Source organism: Gobio gobio (assembly GCF_949357685.1).
Source record: "Gobio gobio genome assembly, chromosome: 15".
Taxonomy (NCBI): domain Eukaryota; kingdom Metazoa; phylum Chordata; class Actinopteri; order Cypriniformes; family Gobionidae; genus Gobio; species Gobio gobio.
Window position 1 is genome coordinate 16,939,297 of NC_137108.1, and position 24,761 is coordinate 16,964,057.

General features: G+C 37.4%; 2 protein-coding genes across 2 annotated transcripts in view; one reads left to right on the forward strand and one right to left on the reverse strand.

Moving 5' to 3' along the window:
- Positions 1–22,989, reverse strand: part of trak1a (trafficking protein, kinesin binding 1a) — a 105,499-nt gene extending 82,510 nt beyond the window's left edge. The window contains exon 1 of the mRNA XM_079836886.1: positions 22,513–22,989. The gene's annotated coding sequence lies outside the window, so the exon portion shown is untranslated. The remainder of the gene's footprint in view (positions 1–22,512) is intronic.
- Positions 22,990–24,022: 1,033 nt separating this feature from the next.
- The window catches only part of ulk4 (unc-51 like kinase 4), a 264,458-nt gene continuing 263,719 nt past the window's right edge, over positions 24,023–24,761 (forward strand). Inside the window, exons 1-2 of the mRNA XM_079837455.1 lie at positions 24,023–24,307; positions 24,409–24,508. Coding sequence (XP_079693581.1) covers positions 24,170–24,307; positions 24,409–24,508 — 238 coding nt within the window. The 5' untranslated portion in view covers positions 24,023–24,169. The remainder of the gene's footprint in view (positions 24,308–24,408; positions 24,509–24,761) is intronic.

The window sequence follows — 24,761 nt, forward strand, 5'->3', positions numbered from 1 at the left end:
TCTTGCAGATTTTCCCAAAGATACTCAATAGTAGAGCTGCACAATTCTGGATATATTGAGAATCAAGATTTTGTTGTTGTTGTTGTTGTTGTTTCAAATAGAGATCACAATACTCCCACGGTTCTGAACAGACAAAAGACAACTAAACAAAATAAAATGTAATTTACTAGAGGTTCTGACAAAATGTTAATTACTGCAGTCTATTTAAAATGTTTCATTAATTGGTTTAAATTAATTGATTCAATGATAAATACTTCACTTGTTTCAGTACTGGATGAATCAGTGTTTTTGAACAAATCTCTTGTGATGCAATGACGTAAAAATGCAATCAATACAATTGTTACCACATTACTTTACACATTACTAGAGCAAGGATTTTCTCTATTTTGATCACGTCTGTAGGCATCAGTGCTTATATCCAAGCTATAAACTTTTATCCCAGTACTTCTGTGATAATCTGATTTGTAACACAGAGGTAATGATCCTGTAAGAATATAAAGAACCAGGCCGGATTGTCTGGATGTGTAACTTTCAGAAAGACTGTCTGAAAATTAATGAAAGAGATTGATAATTGTATGAGTGGATTCAGATTTTACTCTCATCTGAGACAACGTCCCACAGAGTGAAACAACTGAGAATGGCTTCATTTGCATGTATTTACCTTGTCCCAAACTTCCCCCAAACTCCTGATCCCCTCTCCTGGGAGTTCACAAAATCCAATAGATTTTGGGTATATTTCAATGTCAATTCTCACTTTACAATATTATATGTGTTTGGTATCGTTTGAAATGTCTCAGTGCGAATGGTACAAAAATCTCATAAGCACAGAAATATACAAGAAGTTAATAAGAGTTTTTAGAGCTTAGAGCTTATTTTACTTATGATGGTGGGTGTGGCTGTTGGAGCCATTTGGTTTCCTTTCAATCAAGCCAAATGGGAATTCGACTCAATTTAAATTCCCTTTGTTTTCATGTATTTCCATTTGAAACAGTTTTTGGTCTGGTCTAAGTTATTTAAAGCGACGCAGCAATGAGTTCGGGGCCCATACTGTAATAGAGTTGGCCCGTACCTAATATTCAGAAGTCAGGTATCGATATCTTATTCTTTGCTACAGAGTATTTGATCTTATGTACGAATTATCTTTGAATTGATTATGTAATTGGCATTATACATTTACCTGACTGTTAATAAAATTGTTACATTTTGATAGTTTCTGAATTACTCTGTAATTATTAACTATCTCCAGAACGGAGCTGCAACAAAAGGTTAAAACGGAATGATTAAATGTATGATTTACTATTAGATATAAATGACCAAACAACCCATTGGCATTCTATCCTAAATTCGACAATATGATAAATGGAGTCAGATAGAGAATATTATAATTAAATCCATTTTGCCCAGCTGAAACACGAACGCACAAACGGCCTTCGAGTCGCTATCGCTACCGATCCTTGGAGCGGTTTCAGCGGCCTTACAATACTGTGTGGTTGAAAAACTATCTGTGAAGCGGTTTCGTATCTATAAATGACAATTGCTTTCTCAGGCTCAGTGGCTGTGCCAACTCAGATTTTAAAGGGTAACTCAACCCCTGACCAGAGCCCATAACTCCACCCACTGGCAATATTTGAAAAATGCTGGAAAAGTGGGCAGAGCCCATGCGGAGACAATGGGGACGAACTGAGGACGGGGCTGAGCAGTGGGCGTGCACCTGAGACCCGCAGTGACTGATTGATTGACAGCTGTCAGACTGTTTCGCAAGAGAGAATGGGACCACTGACCTCTATCAACAGTCAAATCCTTATACTGAATGCCACTAAAAATAGGTCAGATACATGCAATGTATTTTCATTCAAATTAACTAAATCAATAGGCAGTGCAGGACCAATACGTTCAAACCTAATAGCTTATTATAAATAGATTTCCTCAAATAAAAGTTAAACTGAATAAAAGAAGTGAGCCGTTGGAAGAGCCAACATACGTTACGATGACCAACAACGTCCAATAGGAAAATTCAACTGCAGTAGCCACCGTTCAACCTTAAGAGGGTTTTTACACCAAATATTGTAGAATTAAAACACTTTATACACAAATGTCAAAACATTTACTCGAATCAATGAACAGCACTAATAAAGCCCCAGTCTTGCAGATCATTAACTAAAAAAGTTGTTTTAGGGTTTTGTTACCCTTTAATGTTCCAGTGTGATTTTGTCAAAGGTTTTATAGACATAACGGAATCGTTGTCTTTTAGGAATGAGATCACGTGGGTGTTTGAATCGAGATCGCAATTTTTTAACGGTTATTCATGCAGCTCTACTCAATAGTGTATCTTCCTGTGGAAACTCTCTCTTGAAACACGGCTTTTCCAATGGTGCACCATTTAGACTTTTTTTGAGGATTGCCTAATTCAGACAAGCATTCTGAATCTAAACTGAGTGCTTTTAAGGTTGTATAAAATCAACAGTATGTCTCTTGATGAGGCTGTCAAACTAGGTGCAAAGCTCAAGTACATGATTAATAGGTTACTGAATGAATGAGGGCAGTAAAACCTTGGAAAGCTAGTTCTCACTCACTCCAAAGCATCACACCTCTCCTTATACTCATCAGTGTAACAAATAACGTAATCCATTTACACAAACGGGAAGGTGAGATCAGATGAAATTGGCTAGGGACATTCTAAAATGCTTGACGTGAAAAACGCTTAACATCAAGCTTTTTCACATTTTCATGTTACGCGTTTTAGAACGTCCCAGTGGCGATATCATTTTCAACTGATTAACTTTATGAAAACTGGTAAAACCTTTAGGAACTCCTTATATAATTTCCAATAATTCTTAATTATGTTCATTTTCCAGATTTAATTGTCACATAGGTTGCAGAGGTGCATTTATTCTGCAAACAGTAGCATGACTGCTAGTGGAGGCTTGTTACCAATGCAAGATAACGCAAATCCCAAAGAAAAAACACGTTTTAAGGATAAACAACGAGCGGCCCAATATCATGATGATTATTTGTAAATCAATCGAGAGAAGCAGATATCGTTATCGTGATTAAAATACGATTAATCATGCAGCCCTACTCATGCTATCATTAATGTTAATCAAACTGAGTGCAGATTCACTCCCCTCAAAATCACCCTAATTTCTTGAATGACTACAGACGCTAAAGACAATTTATATTTATATATAGCAGTCTCTTTGCGGTTTAATTTCACAGACATTCAGACACTACTGATTAAGTGTACAGCCCTACTTTTGATTTATTTACCTACATTTTTCTCAAAAATCTAGCCTATATGCCAGCCGAATTTAGCCCCGCCCACAACATATGAGCTCGGGCAGTTCGGTCTGGACTTGATCCGTAGAGGAGTAATTATGCCCGAACAGAAACTGTTCGCACCAATGAAATTGTCAGGGCGGGCTTTAGACGATGATGGACAGATGATAAACAGTAACGTAATCATCCACGTCATCAAAGGCGCTTGGGTTGAATGTGTTTGACAACTAACGTTATGCGTCGCTCCGTTGCTCTGATTGGTTGTAGGTCTATTCAATTGAGGTCTTTCCTGGTTTGGTTGAAACACGCCCCATAAATCACAGCCCAACGGAGCGGTATCAGACTAGAATTGAGTATGACGACGTCAGGCTATCAAAAATCCATATTATATAGTAAATTACATTTTTATGACTGAATTCCACGATTACATCCGCATTTTCCACATTGCGAAAATCATAGGGCCCATGCATGTATCCAAGTCATGTATAATTCTAAATTCTAATTCTAAAAAATAATTCCTTACGAAATTTAATCAACAAAATCTAAGTTTCTTTAAAATATGAGAAAACAATGGTAATTTTGACCCCCCAATTTGACCTCGCCATCACTGAACATTTGAACATACTGACAATAATACTAAATCCTAAATCTGACTCTAACAACACACTTTAAAAATCTTTAAAGTCACCATGAAATCTTAATTATTGCAGTATACATTACAAATTATAGTTTTTTTTATTTATTCATGTGGTCTTTAAACAACATCCCCTCCTTCTTGCAGTGGCATCTCTTCTCTTCTCTGTTGATGTATTTACTGGGACCGACATTTTTTCTTGTTCGAGAAGCAGTTTCACTCAGATATACATCACAATATAGGGAAGAAAAGAAGAAATTTTTACATCAAAGAAGAAATTATTCAACACTGACTTTAAAGAGCACACAGAGTCATCCATGTGTCAGGAGAATTCTCATGACATCATCATCATCAGCCCGGGGCAAGTCTTGTGTTGTGGCCACATGAATGCAAGATGCTATAAAAACAAACCTGCCTTAACATGAGCACACTGCATTCACCTTAAAATCCAACATTTAGCAAGAACAGACATGGGATTACAAAACTATTTTTGTAGTTGTGCCTGCAGCAACAAGATTCTGCATGTTCATATCAAAGTCAATTCTACCCTGTGCAGGCCATAAAATGTCTGTCTCCGAGCGATTACACTTTTACAACGAGGCATTGCCTAATAATTCTGATGGTAATTATTTCAAAGAACCGCACACAAATCCAAGAAACTGTGAATGGACCATCATGACATCATAATCAGCTGCCATGAACAAATATTGAAGCCTTTGTGCAAACTACTGACATGTTATTATACTATAAATGTTAACAAAAAGAGAGTCTACTTTAACAGCAATGCTGTAAATGTAGGCTTTGGAAAATTCGGAATGTTTTTCCTATTTAGTCATAATGAGAAATAATCCTTCAGTGCACCTCCCTACATTTCATAATCATATTTACCGTTGTATTTTGTACTAAACAATGGCCTGGACCACCCTGTGGTTCTGCTGATTACACCATTCAGAGCAGCTCCTACTGTAGAACGACAGCATGGGAATAGGATAACACACAACACTGCAGTTGAGGGAACTTCCTGTATGCTTGACTGTGTAGTTGATTGTTCACAATGCACAGTGTTGTACTTTTACAGAGATATCCTATGCTGAAAAAGCACATTTCCTAATACGTGTTGGCCTTAATACTGATATCGCCTAGTCACAATTTATCAACATCAAATTGGTGGCAAAATTAAACAACATTGTGAATATTGCAATTTGAATTATAATCTTTCACAACAAGTGCACTTGCAAGTATGACAGCACTATGGCTACGTTCACACTACGAGCCTTAGTGCTCAATTCCGATTTATTGCTCAAATCTGTTTTTTTTTTTGCATAGCTGTTGACATTGTTGTTTCTAAATGTGGCCAATGAACAGATCATGGTCCTGAACTGGCCTGCAAGCGCAAGAGAACGGTAAAAAAGTAAACACAGAGGACACCTCTTAACTGTCGAACTGTTGAGAATAGTCATGAAAATGCACTATCCAAACTTAAAGGGCTGTAATTCAAGAATGCTTTGGAATATGTCTAGACCTAAGTTGGGTCTTGTTTTAAAGAAGACTTGTTTTTCAGAAGTGAAAGCATTTCAAAATATGAAAGTATGAAAAAGTTATAGAAGTTGAAATTTACTGTAAATGAAAAATACTGTAATAAAAAATTATATTTTATATAAAATATATATTTTACAATAAATGTTTTACTCTAAAATTACTATAAAATCAAAGCCATATGTCTAACCAAGTTGTGTTCCAAATTTGAAGTTGATATCACAAAAATTTAAGTCCCCATGAGATTTTGTTTAGGCGCTATACCAAAAATAGCCACGGGTGTCATCCACATTCCATTGATTGTTTTAAATGCATTTTCCTGTCCAAATATCACTTCCATCACAAAACAGTCACCAAATATGGAACCTTGAGACTCAAACCTTTCCGACGATATGGGTTTTGTCAAGATTAGGAAAGATTTTGATTATAAAGTAGTTAAAATACATTTTGTAATACGAAACATAACGTTATTTTATTTAAGCATTTTATTTTATTTAAAAATCACCTTTATGGTGAGCATAAAATACTTATTTCAAAAATCTTACCAATATGTACATTTAATCTAGGGTTGTACGATTAATCGAAAAATAACCAAAACCAACATTCAGAACCTCTAACCGACTTATTTTTCCCATGTCGGTTATTTCGGTTTTCACGTGACTCCGCCCTGTCAGTCACATCAAGTGCAGTTTGCAGGCACACAGAGATGCAAGAGCAGTTATCTGTGTTTATAGATGCCCAGAATCACTAACTGCATGTTTTACACAGTTTATACAGGTCAGTTAATCACCGTTCTTATAGCCTGTACGTGCTGCCACCGACACACACACACACACACACACACACACACACACACACGGCGCGCGCAAGCCCCGAAGCCAGATCGCTTTCACTTTCGTGCTAAAGTTTGTCAAGTAAATACGTTTAAAGGCTTGCCAGTTTCAACAATTAAAGCGATTGTGCACTATTTAAAAACAACAATACGTATCCGTTCAGTGCTCAGCTTCTTTCTGTGACAGAGAGCCGTGTCGCATCTCTGACAATGCGCGTGCGCGCCCTGAAGGTAGACCTCTGTCACCTGCGTCCTCACAAAGCTTTGTCATTTGTATGTGTTTTAAGCCCTGCCAGTTTGAACATTAAAGCGAGTTTAGACCATCAGATGTGTGTTATGTTGAACTAATGCCTGATATATTGTGACAAACGAACACTCAGACAGAAGCTCGCACATCACGTGAAGATTGCGCGCAGAGAGCAGTGCAGAAACGCCGTAATGTGACTAAAGTAAAGTCACTAAAGTAGCTTAGAAACTCAACCGTTATAGAATATATTTTAATACCTTTGAAGTATTCATAATGAAGTATTCACAGCTTCATAATGAATAGAGACGGTATGAGTAATTCACACACACACCATCACTCTCTCATTAATGCATTCAAATAAATGTAATGTAGGCCTACTGTGTTCATTTATCTGTATCTGATGTACTAGCAGTAATCTGCCCCATAGACAATAACTGCTGAAAGACAACCGTTTCCTTCAAGTGTTTTAATATCACAAAGAAATGCACTTTTTCATTAGAATTTTTTTTTTCCACCTTTAATAGTAGAAAATATTTACAGTACAAACCTTATCAGGAACTTACTCAAAAACCTTACAAGGGCAAAAAATGAAAAGATGAAAAAAAAAGAAAGCAAAATAATCGTTCATTAATCGTAATCGAGGTAAAATGTTCAATTAATCAAGGTTTTTATTTTTGGTCAAATCGTTACAGCCCTAATTTAATCTGTTAGAAAATCTGTAAAGCATAACATTAGACATGTCTAAGACATAATAGGCTAACTAAATTTGTTTAGTAAGTCTGTACATGGTCAAACCAAACCAAAACAAGATCTTTATTAACCTTGGCAATAAACTACATGGTAGAATTCTGCTCAGCATTCATTCCATTATCAGGATGGTGATACTGAGCCAGTATCCCACTCCTATTTAATAACAAAGACTCCCAATACATTCCGATTACAACCCAAACAAAAGATGGCCAGCTGTGAGGTTGAATCTGACCTTAAACCTGACACATTTAGATAGAAATGAGAACAGATTATGTTTGTATTGTAATCTAAAGCTGGTTGAACAAAGCCTTCAGACAGCCTATTAAACAAGTTTTGTTCTCACCTCAGACTTACAGCTTACAATACTAAATAAATGAAGTCCTCCACTGCTTGTGATGCCTCAAATCATTCTGCTTTTTGGCCAATTAACTTATTAGCTTACCTATGGAATACTAGCATTTCTCAACTTTCAGCAGAGATTTGGGGATCTTTCAGCTAACATATGATATTTAGTCAATGTGTGAGTAATGGACTACATTCACCACAACACCCCTGAGATTGATCAATGGTTTGTTCTAGAGATGCTCCGATCAGCATTTTTGGGGCCGATCACCGATTACCGATCACCAAGATCATGATCTGCCGATTGCCGATCACTGCCGATCACAGAATGGCAGGGGAATGGGAATCTTTTATCTATAATCTTGCAGAGTTTGCACCATTTGTAGAAATGAAACGAACTCTAAATTAACTGAGTCAAGATCTTGAAGAACCACCAAGTGTTTATTTTAGAAAATTAGATAACTTAAGGCTACTGTAGGCCATCTTTCCCAAATAAATGTATATAATAAATGTATATAATTATCTCACCTAAATATTTGATCATGCAGTGCATTTTTGTTTTTAAAAACAATTTTTCAGGTAGATCTAACATTAGTATTGAGGTAAGAAATACTAAAGACATTTAATAAGAAATCAAATGTAAATTAATATTGGTCTCCCCTGAATAAATTAAATTAGATTAATCCTTACACTTAAGGTTGCAAAAGTTAGTCATTCAAGAGCAGTGAGTGTCATAAAGGTTCATCAAACAACACAAGACAGAGAGAAACTCAGAGACAGCAGCAGTTTATTCGACAACTGTCACTTTAAGAGCGAACACGGATACGGTTTCATTCAGCTGCACAAACGTTCACTCGCGAGTCACGACGGGGTTTACGTGCATGCATTTGTGTGTATCTGACCATTTCAGCGCAATTTGTACTCGCAAGCTTTTTGTGAGATGGCCTGTGTGTGTGTGTGTGTGTGTGTGTGTGTGTGTGTGTGTGTGTGTGTGTGTGTGTGTGTGTGTGTGTGTCCATACCGTGCGCGCGAGTGCTGAGCGGTTTGAACACTGGTAAGACTTAAAAATAAATGCAAATGATAAACTTTAGTGACGATGCGACACTGCCTCGATTGTGCAAAGTGGCAAATCCTGTGTCAACTGTGCAGCTCGATTTTAGTGCACATGCGATGCGCTGGTGTGAAGCCATTTGAGCATATTGAAAGGGAGAGAGAGAGCGCGCGCACGCGGTGATTCACACGCGCTGTTTGTGAATTTACGTCCCACAGAACGTTTTCAAATGACTGCGTAAGTTATTTAATATAGAAATATGAATTGTACCTCACCTTCAGCATTATAATTATTTTACCCGCGCTGGAAAGAGAATGAGACGGTGTCGCTGCATATCATGCCCTAGCTCTCACGGCAGGTGCGGGGTTATGTGTCGTCAGCATGCGATCGGTTCATGAGATCGGCCTTTTTGGAGACCGCCGATCAATCATCCCAAAGCGATTATCGACCGATCGAGATCGGTTGCCGATCGATCGGAGCACCCCTAGTTTGTTCTCCATTAAACACCATTCTCCCACTCCTACAGCCCAGAGCTGTCTCATGTTCTAAAGGGATATGCGATGCTTTTAACCTCTTGTCTGTCTATAAAGCCCAGCTATAAAAGATCAGATGCAGGAAAATGAAAAAACACATCAAAGAATTCTATGCGGTGTATACTCAAAACTAAACACCTGCTGACTCAACAGGATCACACATCAGAAACAATGCCTCATGCTGGTGTTATGAGTGGGAATTTCAGTTCCTATGACAACCAACAGACAGCACAATCTCTTCCATAACTGCTCACTGTTTGCTCTAAAATATGTTAGGAGGAGGTAGGCTGTTTTTGTCAGAAAATCAAGAGTCTCAGGTTTTAGACTTTATCATTTCGGATGTTGGTGATGTCCTGCAGATCCTAATTCATGAAACATTCCCAGGAGTCACATTTCTGATGTCTAACCATTTGTTGGATTATGATAGATTTGGACTACAGAACAAATATTATATATACGCATATATACACTGATCAGGCATAACATTATGACCACCTTCCTAATATTATGTTGGTTCCTTCCTTGGACCACTTTTGATAGATACTGACCACTGCAGACCAGGAACACCCCACAAGAGCTGCAGTTTGGGAGATTTTCTGACCCAGTCGTCTAGCCATCACAATTTGGCCCTTGTCAAACTCGCGCAAATCCTTACGCTTGGCCATTTTTCCTGCTTCTAACACATCAACTTTGCGGACCAAATGTTCACTTGCTGCCCAATATATCCCACCCACTATACAGGTGTCGTGATGAAGAGATAATCAGTGTTATTCACTTCACCTGTCAGTGGTCATAATGTTGTAATATTATGTATTATACACACACACACAGAAAGTAACAGAAAGTTTTACAAGAAAGTAACAAATAAATACAATATTGCCAAGAAATATAGACACTGTGTACATTTTGTTAAATATTTTCTAATTACAATTTCAGTGAAATGCCTCAGGGACATGACAAAATGCTTAGTGTACGATAGAAAAAAGATCCATACCAAAGTATTGTGAAAAGCTTTTAACATTCCACTTTTTCCACAAGTGTGGGGGACTGAAATATTACCGAATCCAAAGGGATGACCCTTTTACATTTCTATTTCTATATTTTATAATATAATAAATCTATAGGGGGAGGCCCGAGGAGTGTTGTAACACGGGTTCAGTTGTAACACAGTCGGTTTGACAAGTCAGAAAAGAGCTATGGTGATGTCATCAATATCACACACTCCCATTACTTTTAGAGCTCACAGGAGAAGTGGCATGTTACTGTGAGCAACATTGTACATTTTATGACAAAAAAAAAAGATTTTCATTAAGAAAAAGGTACTTTTTTTGTGCCTAGTAGAGGGCTGCATTGGGATTGAGTACCGCCGGGTCCCGCGGGACCCAACGCAAATCTCGCGGGAGCGGGCGCGGGCGGTTTGAATTTCGCTGCGGACGGGAATGGGCGGCTAAAAAAAACACCGCGGGAATCGCGGGATAGGGAGGTTGCCTAACGACATGATGGAGAAGATGTCAATAGATAATGTAGAAAAGAACCTCAAACGAGGTATTTACAGCACAAAAGCTAAGCAAGGAAAGTCTGACATTTGGAGAAGTTTCTCAATTGTTTTGGTAGGCAAAATCATGCGGTATAACGTTATATGTATCCACATATTGCGCAGCTGGCAAATACAGATCATACCTCACCAAAAACGCTCAGCACTCCCTGCAGGTCAAGTTGACTGTTTGGTGTTTTTGACAAACAATTCATAGAAGTTTAGTGAGTGGAAATGGATTGTTTCTAAATGTCCGTTTGCTATTTTGTGTTCACATTACGTTCTGTTGAAGCATGTTTTCTCAGGTTTCCTTTCAGTCGGTCACGTTCGACGTAGGCCTACGTCGGAACTGACCGACGAATTGGGATCTGTTTTTTGTTTCTCAATCTGTTTTTTTGTTTTCTGTTTTGCAAAGCAGTCTATTTTTATGTGCAAAGTTTTTGATAAAAACGAAATAATATTTGAATGTATTTGTCTTTTTTTTTTTTTTTTTACATGCAGGCCAGGGAAACGAAACAAACAACCCCATGAATCTTTTTAATAATATCAATACAAATACGTGTTTTTTTTTTTTCCTGCGGGACGGGAGAAGACACAAAATCAATGCATCTCTATTATTGTGCGGTAATAAATTCTCAGAGTTTTGCGGGTGCGGGCGGGAGTGGACATACATATTGCGGGAGCGGGCGGGAGTGTAACACATACGTTGCGGGAGCGGGCGGTAATGGTCAGAAATTCGGCGGGTGCGGGCGGGAGCGGGATGAAGAAAACAGTCCCGCGCAGGGCTCTAGTGCCTAGCAATCATTGTATTGTAGATACAGTTATTTGTCTTGCATAAATGGATAGTTCACCCAAAAACATGCATCATTTAGTCACGGTCAAGTTGTATTTTTATTTATTTTTTATTTGTTCTGCTGAACATTAATGAAGATATTTGGAAAAATGTTTGTAACCAAGCAGATCTCGGCAGCCATTGACAACCATAGTGGGGGGAAAAAATACTATGGTGGTCAATGGCTGCCGAAATCTGCTTTCTTACAAACATTCTTCCAAATATCTTCATTAATGTTCAGCAGAAGAAAGAAATTCATACAGGTTTGGAACAACTTGAGGGTTAGTACATGATGACAGAATTTTCATTTTTGGGTGAACTATCCCTTAATCGAAAGTAGCTATTTCTCTAGTTTAATTTGATGCTTTGAATGTAAAACTAACTTCAAATCCATATGCTAAAGCAGTGAGCTAAGTAATCACTGTTGGTTAAAACACAGTTCATTAAAAATGTTACAACCAACCCCTTATAATGATTCCAGTTATAAATCACGTCCTCTGTAAAGACAAAATCATGCAAGTTGTTTTGTTGGGATTGAGGGATTTATGTGGTAAATACGTTTCCCTCATATTTTATGCGCATGTCTTCTTATCGGATAAAAACATTATCAACCTCAATTGAGCACATACATTTTTTTCTCTGTTTCCATCTAGTGTTTTACGTATATGTTACATCCCAAAATTCACATAAAATAAGTGGACGGCAACATAGCTAGTGACTGAACTGTTATGTGACAGGAATACAGTACACTTTTTTACAGTCTATGGAACACACCCAAACTATGATGCTATGGTGTTGTCTCATCATAAAAAGAATGCCATCTACGTTAATGTTAGTCTCTCTGTCTATCCCGAGGTTTACTGTAGTCTGCCGGATCCAGATCAGATGGTTGACCTGCGCCTAGACATGACCACAATGCAGACCTGAAGTGTCGACAGAGACAGTCAACTAGACTCTCCCCTGTGAAGGCCTCCTTCCCTTCCCTTCCCTTCCCCTTCCCCTCTGTACGGATAAAAATACAAATTGTATAACATAATATAACACAAATTGAAGCAATCTGTGTTATAAAAAGCGCTATATAAATGAGGGTGACTTGACTTGATAATCTGTGATTGTGTTGTACATGTCCAAGTGTGTAATATTTGTAGCAGACAAATGTTGCTACCATGTATCAAGTTGAGAGATACAGCACAAACAACCACTGAGTTACCGATGCTCAAGCAAAAGGTGTTACTTACTTTCATCCCTGGTTTTCCCCTATTACAAAATATTACCAATTTTTAGGATCATCAATATCTGTTTGCATTGTGGCATTATTTACATGATTATAGTAATGTACAATAATGACAATCATTCTGTCTTTGTCGCAATGATTTTCTTTGTTTTAATAAAAATCAATTAAATCAAATACTTACAGCAATTACACATAATGCTTAGGTGTTATTTCATATAATGACATTTCAATTAAATTATGATTTTATTAATTATAAAAAACAACTTTCCTGCATCATAGTCATGACAATTACGTTTTTTTTGTTATTTGTAATAATTGGTAAGGGATGCTTTATAGGTTTCTGAGATCCACTCTATAACACAACAATATTCAATTCACATCAATTTAACCGAAACTCAAGCAGGAATCAATAATCTGCCTAACAGACCAACTAAAAGGCTGTTTCGGGAATATCATGTGACCTTAAAAACACATTATCCACCAGCCATGTGCAGAAAGATGTCCATAAACTATTAATAAAGAGTCCTCTCAGTTCACAGCAGAATTAACGGTTGCTTTTTCCCTAATGCAATAAAAGCTTCAATGCTCCAACAAACTTTAACAAGTGAGAGAGATTTACCGTAGTACTCAAACAGGCAGCCTCCTCCCATTGTGTTTCTGGGACTGACTTTAAATGGAGGGAGGCCACGGGACAGGGGCGAAAGACCTACCCCCACCACACCCTCACACTTCACACAACGGACCACTCTTTAAGACAAAGACAAGATAGAGCTCACTGTAGATGATTAACCTCTGTCACATTATTTCCCCGCCTTGCTGTCTTAACTTGTAATTTTGCCACTCAATTTCCCAAGCATGCTGGTTCAACAAGCAAATGATGTGGAAAATATTTGCAAAATTCAGCTCTCCTCCTCAAGCCTTTGTTGGCTTCCACTCAGGCCTTGTATTTCCCAAGCACTCAGAGAGAGAGGCGATGGCATGAACTGTGGGTTAGGTAATTTTTGCCGGCTTTCTGTGATTGGGTAAGGAATCCACAAAAGCGGATCTTTGAAAAGCATGAATAGAGCTCAGAAGATAGAAACACCAACTCTTCCAGTGCATTTAAGGCAGTTATGTGCCTTATTTCTTCCATTCATAACAGGACAGACTATCCAAACATGAGGAGGGAGGGCGGCCCTGCCTTATTACAGAAAAGATAAATATTCCGATTGGATTACGGTTGCTAGGAGACCACTGTAAGGAGACCTGTGTTGGATACTTGACTAAACAAATTCCTGATTTATTCAGCATATATTTCTAAGGTCTCACTGACCTAATTGATCTATTATCATCTGTGAATGTGCCGCTGTTTGAAGTCTCTCTTTAGTTTTATCTGTGTGATTAAAGGAAAAATAGAAAAAGATAAGTGTTGATTATATACCCAGAATAACTGATTATAATTCTACAAATATGTCATAACATCTTAAGGGACGTTTACACAACACCGTTTTTAACTAAACTTTTTAATTCCTTCCTTTTGTTCATTTACAACAGCGTTTTGGGGGCCTGAACATGCAAACTTTACTTTTAGCATCTCCGTGTAAACTACAAAAAAGCGAATTTGTGAAAATGGTGACGTCATACACACGTATTTTCAGTCTATAGGCGCGTAGCATTTCTTTACAACATCGTCAACTACTGGCCTGGCAGCAGAATACTGGTATAGTTTTAACAACGTTGTCAGCTGTACGTAAAAAACACAAAGGGAAAACTCAGTTTTTAGTACATCATTGCTGTGTAAACACCCTTAGAAATCCAAAGACCTTATAAGAAAACTAAATAACAATTTTAAAACATATAAAAAAATAATCGAGATGTAGACATGCCTAACAAATAGTGTCTTCTCAACTTCTGACAGAACATTGCATAAACCTTCAACTATGTAAAAGTAAAAACAGTAATATTGTGCAATATTATTAAAATTTGGAATAACTTTTTTCTATTTTAAAGGAAAACGCCACTATTTTTGAAAATATTAACTCCCCTAGAGTTAAAAAGTTGAGTTTTACCGTTTTCGAATCCATTCAGCCGATCTCCGGGTCAGGCGGTTGCACTTTTAGCATCGATCATTAAATGTGATTAGACCGTTAGCATCTCGCTCAAAAAAGTGACCAGAGTTTCGATATTTTACGATATTTTACGATATTCTGTACATCATGTACTAAGGCCGACGGAAAAAGAAAAGTTGCGATTTTCTAGGCCGATATGGCTAGGAACTATACTCTCATTCCTGCGTAATAATCAATGAACTTTACTGCCATACCATGGGAGCAGCAGGCGCTTTTCATAACTTTTTTTCATAACTTCAGTCAACATAACCAACGTGACAACGTCGGTCTTAGTACACAATGTAACTACAGAAGAGTCAAGTTTTAAATAGTAAAAATATCGAATATACCAGGAGATCAGCTGAATGGATTTGAAAACGGTAAAACTCAAATGTTTAACTCTAAGGGATTTGGAAAATTAGCCTATTTAGAATTTAAAATAGTGGCATGTTCCTTTAATGTACCTTAAATGTAATTTATTCCTGTGATGCAAAGCTACATTTTCAGCATCAATACTCCAGTCTTAAGTGTCACATGATCCTACATCATTCTAATATGCTGATTTGCTGCTCAAGAAACATTTCTTATTAATGTTAAAAACAATTGTGTTTCTTAACATTTTTGTGGAAACAATGATTGTTTTTTCAGGATTCTCTGTTGAAAGTTCAAGAGAACAGCATTTATTTCAAATAGAAATGTTTTGTAATATAGAAAATGATTTACTGTCACTTTCGATCAATGTAATGCACCCTTGCTGAAAAACTAATAAAAAAAATCTTACTGACCACAAACTTTTAAATGGTAGTGCATATGGGGTAGTATCTGGTTCTTCAACTCTTCAAATTGTCTGAGAAGTGCTAAGAAGAAGAAACAGGAAGTAAGCTCTATTAATAGAACGTGGCTGTATTTTTGCAACTTTGCTAATGCTAAGACACTTCCATATTTGACTGAGTTTACATTAGCTGTTTTGATTAAGCACCAATTGATTCCTCCAAACCGAGTTCTGGTGCATAAGTGGAGAAGTGTGCGGAATCTGCGGATGCAAACATCGCAAAAATCTGACAAATCTTGATGTTGAAATATGAAACAGACCTGAAAATGTGACGCTCAAAAAGCCACAAATATAACAAGATTACCCATAACCCAAATCCAATATCCTGCATCTTATCATGTGCTGTCAAGACGGTAGATAGTGGAAGAGGTCTAAGCGCAAACAGAGGAACTCAGGAAGATCACTTAGCTCAGTTCCCTTTAGATTGAGATTACAACCAAAAAAAAGAGTAGAGTATGTTGCCCGTCATGAAACGGCAATCAAGATAACAATACACATCCAGGAAAAAAAAAATCAATTGAGTGCATTTAAAGTCTGTGGCCTTTCACCTCTCAAAGAGCCCTGATCAGACAAGGGCAGGCTATCAGATACATTGCTTATTAGTAAGCTCATTATTAAAAATTTAGATGTCTACTAACTACATAGATCAGTGGTTTTCGTTATTTTTTTCAGGAGAGCCACACTGATAGGATAAAATCAATAGGACAGCCAGTTTTATCGCAAAGTATCAAAAGTTACATCCAGTCATAAATAGCATGTCTGCTTATCAGTCTGTCATCCCTGAACATACAATATGCAATGCAATAAGTACAAAAGGTAGATAGATAGTGGGTATGCAATGCATAATATATTTTTAACGTAAACTTACTTTTTAATTATTTATTTATTTATTACTAGATTATTTCACATTTTTCTGTTTAAAACGCGTTTTTAATGTTATAAAATTTTTTAATTTTTATTTTATAATGTAATAAGTTCACAGTAAATCACTAATGTAGTAATGTAAACTAATGTAGAAAAAACAAAGACAGTATATTTTAAATATTTGTTCAATGGCATATTTTTATGAATGAAGGCCAGTTTCACCGATACTAATACTGATACTGATGTCTCTATGAAATAGATTTCCCCCCAATTTTAAACATTAATTATAGTCATTCCACATTACAGTGTAATTGAAAGCTTTTTATCATTTAATAGGCTTCCAACTCATTATGAATTAAATATAGATGAATCCTTATTAAAGCTACAAAAGTTCTTTAGTCAAGACGAGCAGTGAGTGATTAACATTAATAACAGACATCATTAGTGGCTGCTGTGACTTTAAGAACATGACACGGATCTGACACTCACTGTCACACGCGCCCATTTCCTCACAACTCTTTAAGTTCATTTAAGACGTTATTTAAATCAATTAAAACTGTTTTTATTTATACTTTTATGAGGATAAGTCTGTGTGTTAAAGGGTTAGTTCACCCAAAAATGAAAATTCTGTCATTAATTACTTACCCTCATGTCGTTCGACACCCGTCAGACCTCCGTTCATCTTCGGAACACAAATTACGATATTTTAGTTGAAATCTGATGGCTCTGAAAGGCCTCCATTGGCACAATGCACTTTACACTCTCAAGACCCTTAAAAGGTACTAAAGACGTTGTTACAAAGTCCATCTCACTACAGTGGTTCTAAAATAACTTTATGAATCGGCGAGAATAGTTTTTGTGCGCAAAAAAACCCTAAATAACGACTTCTATAGTGATGACGATTTCAAAACAAGGCATCATGAAGCTTCGAAGCGTTATGAATCAGCGAGCCGAATCAGCAGTTTGGATCGCCAAATTTCAGCAGTTTGGCGGTTTGACACGCGATCCGAATCATGATTCGGCTCACTGATTCATAACGCTTCGAAGCTTCATGAGGCCGTGTTTTGAAATCGTCATCACTATAGCCTTTCAGAGCCATCAGATTTCAACTAAAATATCTTAATTTGTGTTCCGAAGATGAACGGAGGTCTTACGGGTGTCGAACGACATGAGGGTAAGTAATTAATGACATAATTTTCTTTTTTGGGTGAACTAACCCTTTAAAGTTTGTTCAAGAGCGAAAGGGAACTCGATTCTGGCGCGCTGTCTGTGCTCATGATGCTGGAGCGTAACCCACACCACTAATCCTAGTTAGACGCATTTCATGAGAACATGTTGATCTATAAGAGCACATTAGGCGTTAAAAGCTGGAAAGTCCGCCAAAACTGGCAACTCCGCAATGAGTCATGGACGTAAGGGCAGCAGAGCAAGTTTAAAAATCCTTTCTAGGCTATATTTACATCTATTAATGCTGCTGTTTTTGGGTATTTTTTTTAAATATAAATTATTTGTAATAGAACAGACACTTTTGAGTTTTTAATGGATTATGTTTAGGGCTGGACGATTAATCGGAAAGTAATCGAAACCAAAATTCTGAATCTCTAACTGACGTAATTTTCCCATGTCGGTTATTTCGGTTTTAGTCACGTGACTCTGCCTCGTCAAATCACATCAAGAGCAGTTTGCAGGCACACGGAAAGATTCAGGAGCAGTTATCTTTGTTTATACAATTTGGATGCTCAGAATTACTATGGTAATAGCATTTTTTACACAGTTTATACAGGTAAGTTAATCACCGTTCTTGAATGCGCTGCTACAAGCACACACAGACGGCGTGCGCAAGCCCCGAAACCAAATAACATTATAACCCATCAAATAACCCACACTTGTCAATTAAATGCGTTTAAAAGCTTGCCAGTTTGAACATCCTATTCAAGAACAGCAATATGGCAAACATCTCCGTTCAGTGCTCGTGAGCTTTTTTCTGTGACACAGAGAGCCGAGCCGCGTCATGTCTCTGAAGCCAGATCACTTTCACTTGCCTCCTCACAAAACTTTGTCAATTTTATGTGTTTTAAGGCCTGCCCGTTTGAACACTAAAGCGATTTTAGACCATCAGATGTGTATTACGTGGAATTAATGCCCGATATTGTGACACACGAACACTCACAGACAGTAGCTCACACATCACGTGCAGAGAGGAGCTCAGAAACTCATTGTCAACGCTGTCCTGTGATTTATCATTAAAGTAGCTTAGAAACTCAACTGTTATAGCATAGATTTGTCTACCTTTGAAGTAACTACAAACCACAGATTCACAATTAATAGAGATGGTATGACGAATTCACACACACAATCACTAATTCATTCAAATAAATGTAATGTAGGCCTATGGTGGTAATTTATCTGTATCTGATGCACAACAAACAGAAATCTGTCAGAAATGTTACGACCCATAGGCAATAACTGCCGAAAGTGAGCGGTTTCCTGTTTAAAATCACAAAGAAATGCACTTTTTCATTAGAAAAAAATATCCCACCTTTAATAGTTGAGCATATTTACAGTACAAACCTTATCAGTGAACTATAAGGGCAAAAAAAGGAAAGCAACAAAAAGAAAGAGCAAAATCATCGTTCATTAATCATAATCGAGGTAAAATTTTCAATTAATCGAGATTTTGATTAAAGGTAAAATCGTTCCAGCCCTAGTTATGTTATAGCCCTGCTTGTTTTTACGAAATATATGTATTGACTGCATGATCATTTCACCGTATTTACTGCCATGCGAGATGCAAATTAAGCTGGGCGAGCTGCAGGAGGCCTGCGAGCCGGGCAATGAGTAACACTGACCTAGATCATGTTGTCTAAAACCACCAAACAGGTTATGGATAATTCTATAATGCCTCTTAATACAATAATCATAGACAAGGAATCAAAAAGCATTTGCATAATGTATTTGTGTCTGCAATTGGGCAAACAAATTTTGACGAGATCTGACCGTTTGTTTACACGACAACAGTGTTTTGAGGGCATGAAAGCGCAAACTTTTGAAAGCAGGTTTTGAAAACAATATCTCCATGTTAACATGTAATGTAAAAAAAAAATCTGTGAAAACTGTGATATCATGTGCATGCATATTATGTGCTCAGTTTATAGGTGCATAGTGTTTCTTTACAACATCGCCAACTACTGGCCTGGCAGCATAATACAGCGTTTTTTTGGCAAGCGTGTATTTGTATTCCGAAGATGAACAAAAGTCTAGGTTTGGAATGATATGAGGGTGAGAAATTGATGACAGAATTTTAGGGTTGTAACCATGAGGATACCCTGATGTTACGATTTGATACATATCACGATATATTATTGCGATACTCCAAGCCATATGGTAAAAAGTTAACAAAAAATGTACTGTTGATTAAATGCTAGATTTGGTATTAGATTGGGGGTGGAAATTAATAGGCTTGGACTTGGTGCTGGTAATGCACAGGACGATGGTGACACCAGAATAATAATATTCATGATTCTGAAGCTGAAAATACAGAATTATTTTAGATGAATATGCTTGCGCTCATTGACTAGATATATAACAATAAACGTAGGCCACTTTTTACTGGTAACAAGAAATTTGCCATAATTGCTATTATGTATATATAGTAGTTTAATGTAGTACTGACACTAAAACTCAGTTTTTTCACAGTAATTTTCATTTTGGATAAACTATTATTGTATACAATAATGTCACTATCCACGATACATATTGATGCATTTTTGTATTGCGATATAGGCTATTGTCACACGAAATTGTTGTTACACACCTATAGAATTTTCATTTTTGTGTCAACTAACCTTTTAGGTATGTCTTTTAAAGGGGCTATATGCGTTTTTCTGAAATTTAAACTCGCGACTGACACCTGTGGCCAAAAAACAGAACTGCTCTTATTTTCTGCTCGCTCTCGCAGCGGTGGTGACGTCACATCCGCAGACAGCACGGGAAAAAAACGACCCAACAGAAAAATAGGAAAAATAGGATACAGGCTTATGCACCCACTGTGAGCGGACAAGGTGTCAGTATGCTCATCAGGAGATGTTTGAGTCATAAATGGTAAAATAAAAAGGCTATTGTTACGTTTATTTTGGGGAAAAAGTTGCATATAGCCCCTTTAAGTTATCTGTACTTAATTCAATGGGAAGCCCACATTAGATGAACTTGATAAAATAAGTTTTGCTCAGCATTACAACACCATTACTCGACTAACTGTGGGAATCAGTTTCCTCAAATTATTTTAGTCAACTCAGCTTATTAGGGTTTACAGTGTAGCAATACCATCATCATACATAAAAAGAAACAAAAACCATAATAAGAGAAGACAAAAGCAAAGAAGCAACTATATAGGTAATGCAAAAAAAGATAAAGACCCTTTTTTCTGTCAGTCTAATATTATCAAGGCTGAGTTATGAAAAAAGCCAAGCACGTGCAGATACACCACTACCCAGTTAGTTATTGTGAGCCATAGAGAGCTTGACCTCTGTGAAAGAGGACATAGGCTCAACGTAACCCATCTCAGCCGTTTTAGCATGAACTCAAGCACACGTGCTCATGAAAGCAAACCACACATGCAGAAACAAATAACCCTGGAGGAAACGTGTGCTCATGTCTCGCTCTATATGCTTTCTTGGTCTCTAGGGATGGACACAGCTGCTGCGAATTCAGATGACTGTGAAACAGACATTCTTATACTGATATGATGCTATTATGCAACATGAGGATTGTAAACTGTTATAGGATTAGAAATCACACACTTTCTGTTTCACTACACATTTCTACACAATCCTCCCTTAAACGATAAAAGACACCATGCAGGAGGACATTTAGTAGATTAAATCTGACCTGTGATCAGCAGAACTCTGGGATACAGCCAGCTGTGAAAGTAACTTTTTGTTTCAAGAGACATGGCAGCTAGTACACTATGTTTTTGTCTAAGTGTATTCAGCTGTTAACATTATAAATGAATGGAATTTATAGCAAATACACCTAAGCATGTTACTGAATAAAGAAAAACAGTACATTTAAAAATATTCATATTTATGTTAATATAGGACTCTTGGGGATAACTAAAGTAGTGTTTCACCTCTTACGTTTCATCATGTTTATTTCTGCCAGTAACCCTGTCCTGATGGGCACATGACTTGTGTGATATCGCCACCAAAATAGTAGGACCAGGGGATCAGATGAACTTTATACCATCTGCTTGTAAAGGGTATCGCTCTCACTTTTTCCATCTTATGATTGAGGTTCAATATATTCTCGAGAACCAGCATTGGACAAGACAAGTATTGCTGCTTGTCAGTCTATTACTTGAGAGGTCAAGTATGGTCACAATTTGAACAGGAGCTACTCTAACATGAATCAAACCAAATCAAATATCAAGAGTAGGCCTATTAAAGAAATGAGATTGATGTCACCAGATTCCATAATCTGCTTGGGTTGTAGTGAGAGTTTATTAAAAGTTGCAGTTGAACATGAAGTTAAGTCCTATAGGACAGATGTTTCTCCACTGAGCCTATACGTTTTCTGGTGTTGTTAAGAAGGTCTTCAGCTGGTCTCCCAGTCTGGCCAAGCTGAAGGTGTCATAAAACGAGCCAACAGACCAACCAGCCTAGTCCTAGACCAGCATCTATGGATGTTTCTCCGCACTTTTCGCATCATTAAGCGCGTTCCAGTTCTAGCTAGGCAGCTCACTAGATTTCGGGACAGTCAGGTGCAGGCTAGACAGCATACATAGGCTACACGGCTAAACATACAGTAACGTTAGCCTATTTTAGACGATCAAAAGCGATAATGATGTTGTGTGTGTGTGTGTGTGTGTGTGTGTGTGTGTGTGTGTGTGTGTGTGTGTGTGTGTGTGTGTGTGTGTTTGTATCATCTTACCATACGATGAAGGCTGTCCTTTAAGCAAAAATAATACAGATAGTCCAGAACAGATGCAGGTTTACTTGAAAAGTCGTTGAAGATAATCTTTTTTTTTCTTTTTCTTTTTTTTTTAGAACCAGCTAGTTGTAAAACCAAATGGTTCAGTAAGATATTGAACTTTTTACGACGTAGTGCACATCATTTCGTAATTGTCAGTAAATCCCCGGCTCCCTTTCTTTCAATGGACCTGCTGTATGAAAAGTAGCACAGCGATCCTGCAGTTTGGTGTTTCTGTTCTTTGGGAGATCTGAGCATCTGTAGTTCCCCTCAACGACGATCTGGCGAAAGAAGAACGATTAAAGAAGATGTGCTCTTCCCAATTATAATGACGGTATGATGCCCAGAATCTTAACCGAAAAGCCGGTATCACACGCTACACGCTCTCCGCCCCACACACACAAAACTGATCTCTCTCTCTCTCTCTCTCTCTCTCTCTCTCTCTCTCTCTCTCTCTCTCTCTCTCTCTCTCTCTCTCTCTCTCTCTCTCTCTCTCTCTCTCTCTCTCTCGTGACGCCACTCCCCATCATCGTAGCTTTTGCAACTCTTTCACACCTAACTTACATGTTGAAGACAGCATGTTTGAGTCTTTTTATTCCTTCTTTTTATAATCAAATAGTCAACATTCAATTTCAGTTTCAGTTTAAAATTAGTCTACTTTTATTGTTTTGCATAACTTACACACAAAGTGACAGACACATGTGGCAGTAATGTTGCTAACTGTAACATAAACATAAATATATAACATAATATATTATGTAGCTAGCTTTCAGCAAATTAACATTTCAGTCTAGACTGTTCCTCAAATCCTAATTCAAAATACAAAGCGAATTTATACCATATGTAGCTTATTATACCATATATTAATATACAGTATAATAATGTATGATTACATAATATGAAACATTTGACACATTTTAATATAAAAAAGGAGTGAAGAAGAAGGTGAAATGTAACCGGATTCTGGTAGATGGATGCGCATGCTCAGTAGAACCTGCTTCCTAAACGCAACAGTGCGTCCTCTTCTGTATCCTAGCAATGAGGGATCTTCCAATAGTAGGGGTGTAGAAATATTGGAAAGTTGAAAACAGATAGGAAAAAGGCATGCGATAATTTTTTTTAACATACATTTTCAATTCATATTTCTTCCAAAATGCAATTATATTATATGATCATAACATAAATGGCTATTTTAAACTCTTAGTTATTGTGACTGAGATGAGTCCCCCTCGAGCGAGTTAGTTTCGCTTCAAATTTTGTGTCCGTTTGTCAGTTGCCTACCCGCGCGTAAGGAAACTTATACAAAAGATAACTACACCCGTATTTAAGCCCAATAAATTGTTAAAATATTACAAAAAGAACCGGGAAATTATTTAAATATGGCGTTAATCGGTCCATGTGTGTACTATTGATATGTTGTAGTGTCTGTTTGGTCAGGAAGTTGTGTTTGTAGTTGGGTCTGTGAACTGCCAGTGAGCTCGAGCTCTCAATCTCACGCGAGTCTCTGCAGGTGTGTTTGTGTGATTATTATGCATCTACGTTACACGCTGGCTTTCAAAGCTGACGTGTTTTAGGTGGTTGTTTTGGCTTTAATGTTCAAGCTTTTATCGCTGCGTAGATGGAGAACTTTATTTTGTATGAAGAGATTGGGAGAGGTAGCAGATCAGTTGTTTATAAGGGCAGAAGGAAAGGCAGCATACATTTCGTGGCCATCATCTGCAGTGACAAATCCAAGAAACCCGAATTAACAAACCATGTATGTAAAACAACTCTATTTCTTCAGCTATTTGTTTTAAACAATGTGTTCATGCATAAACTGTACCCCTGTTTTTGATACATGTCACATTATCTCCACAGGTGAGACTTGCCCATGACATTAAGCATGATAATGTGGTGTCTTTCTATGAGTGGTATGAGACCAGCAACCATCTGTGGCTGGTGGTGGAAATGTGCACAGGTGAGATCCTGGCCTCCGGTTTCACAGACAAGGCTTAAGCTAGTCCCAAAATGCAAGTTTGAGCTGTTTTAACTGAAAGCAACTTTGCACGGACATTTCTTAAAATATGTCTGCTACTGTTTTGTCTCAAGATGCACACCAGTAATGTTTTCTTTTTTTCTAGGATACATTTATAAAAGCTACTTAATTGTCCTTGTTGAACTAAGGCCTAATCTAAACCCTGTTTGTGACACCGGGCCCTAAACCTTTACTC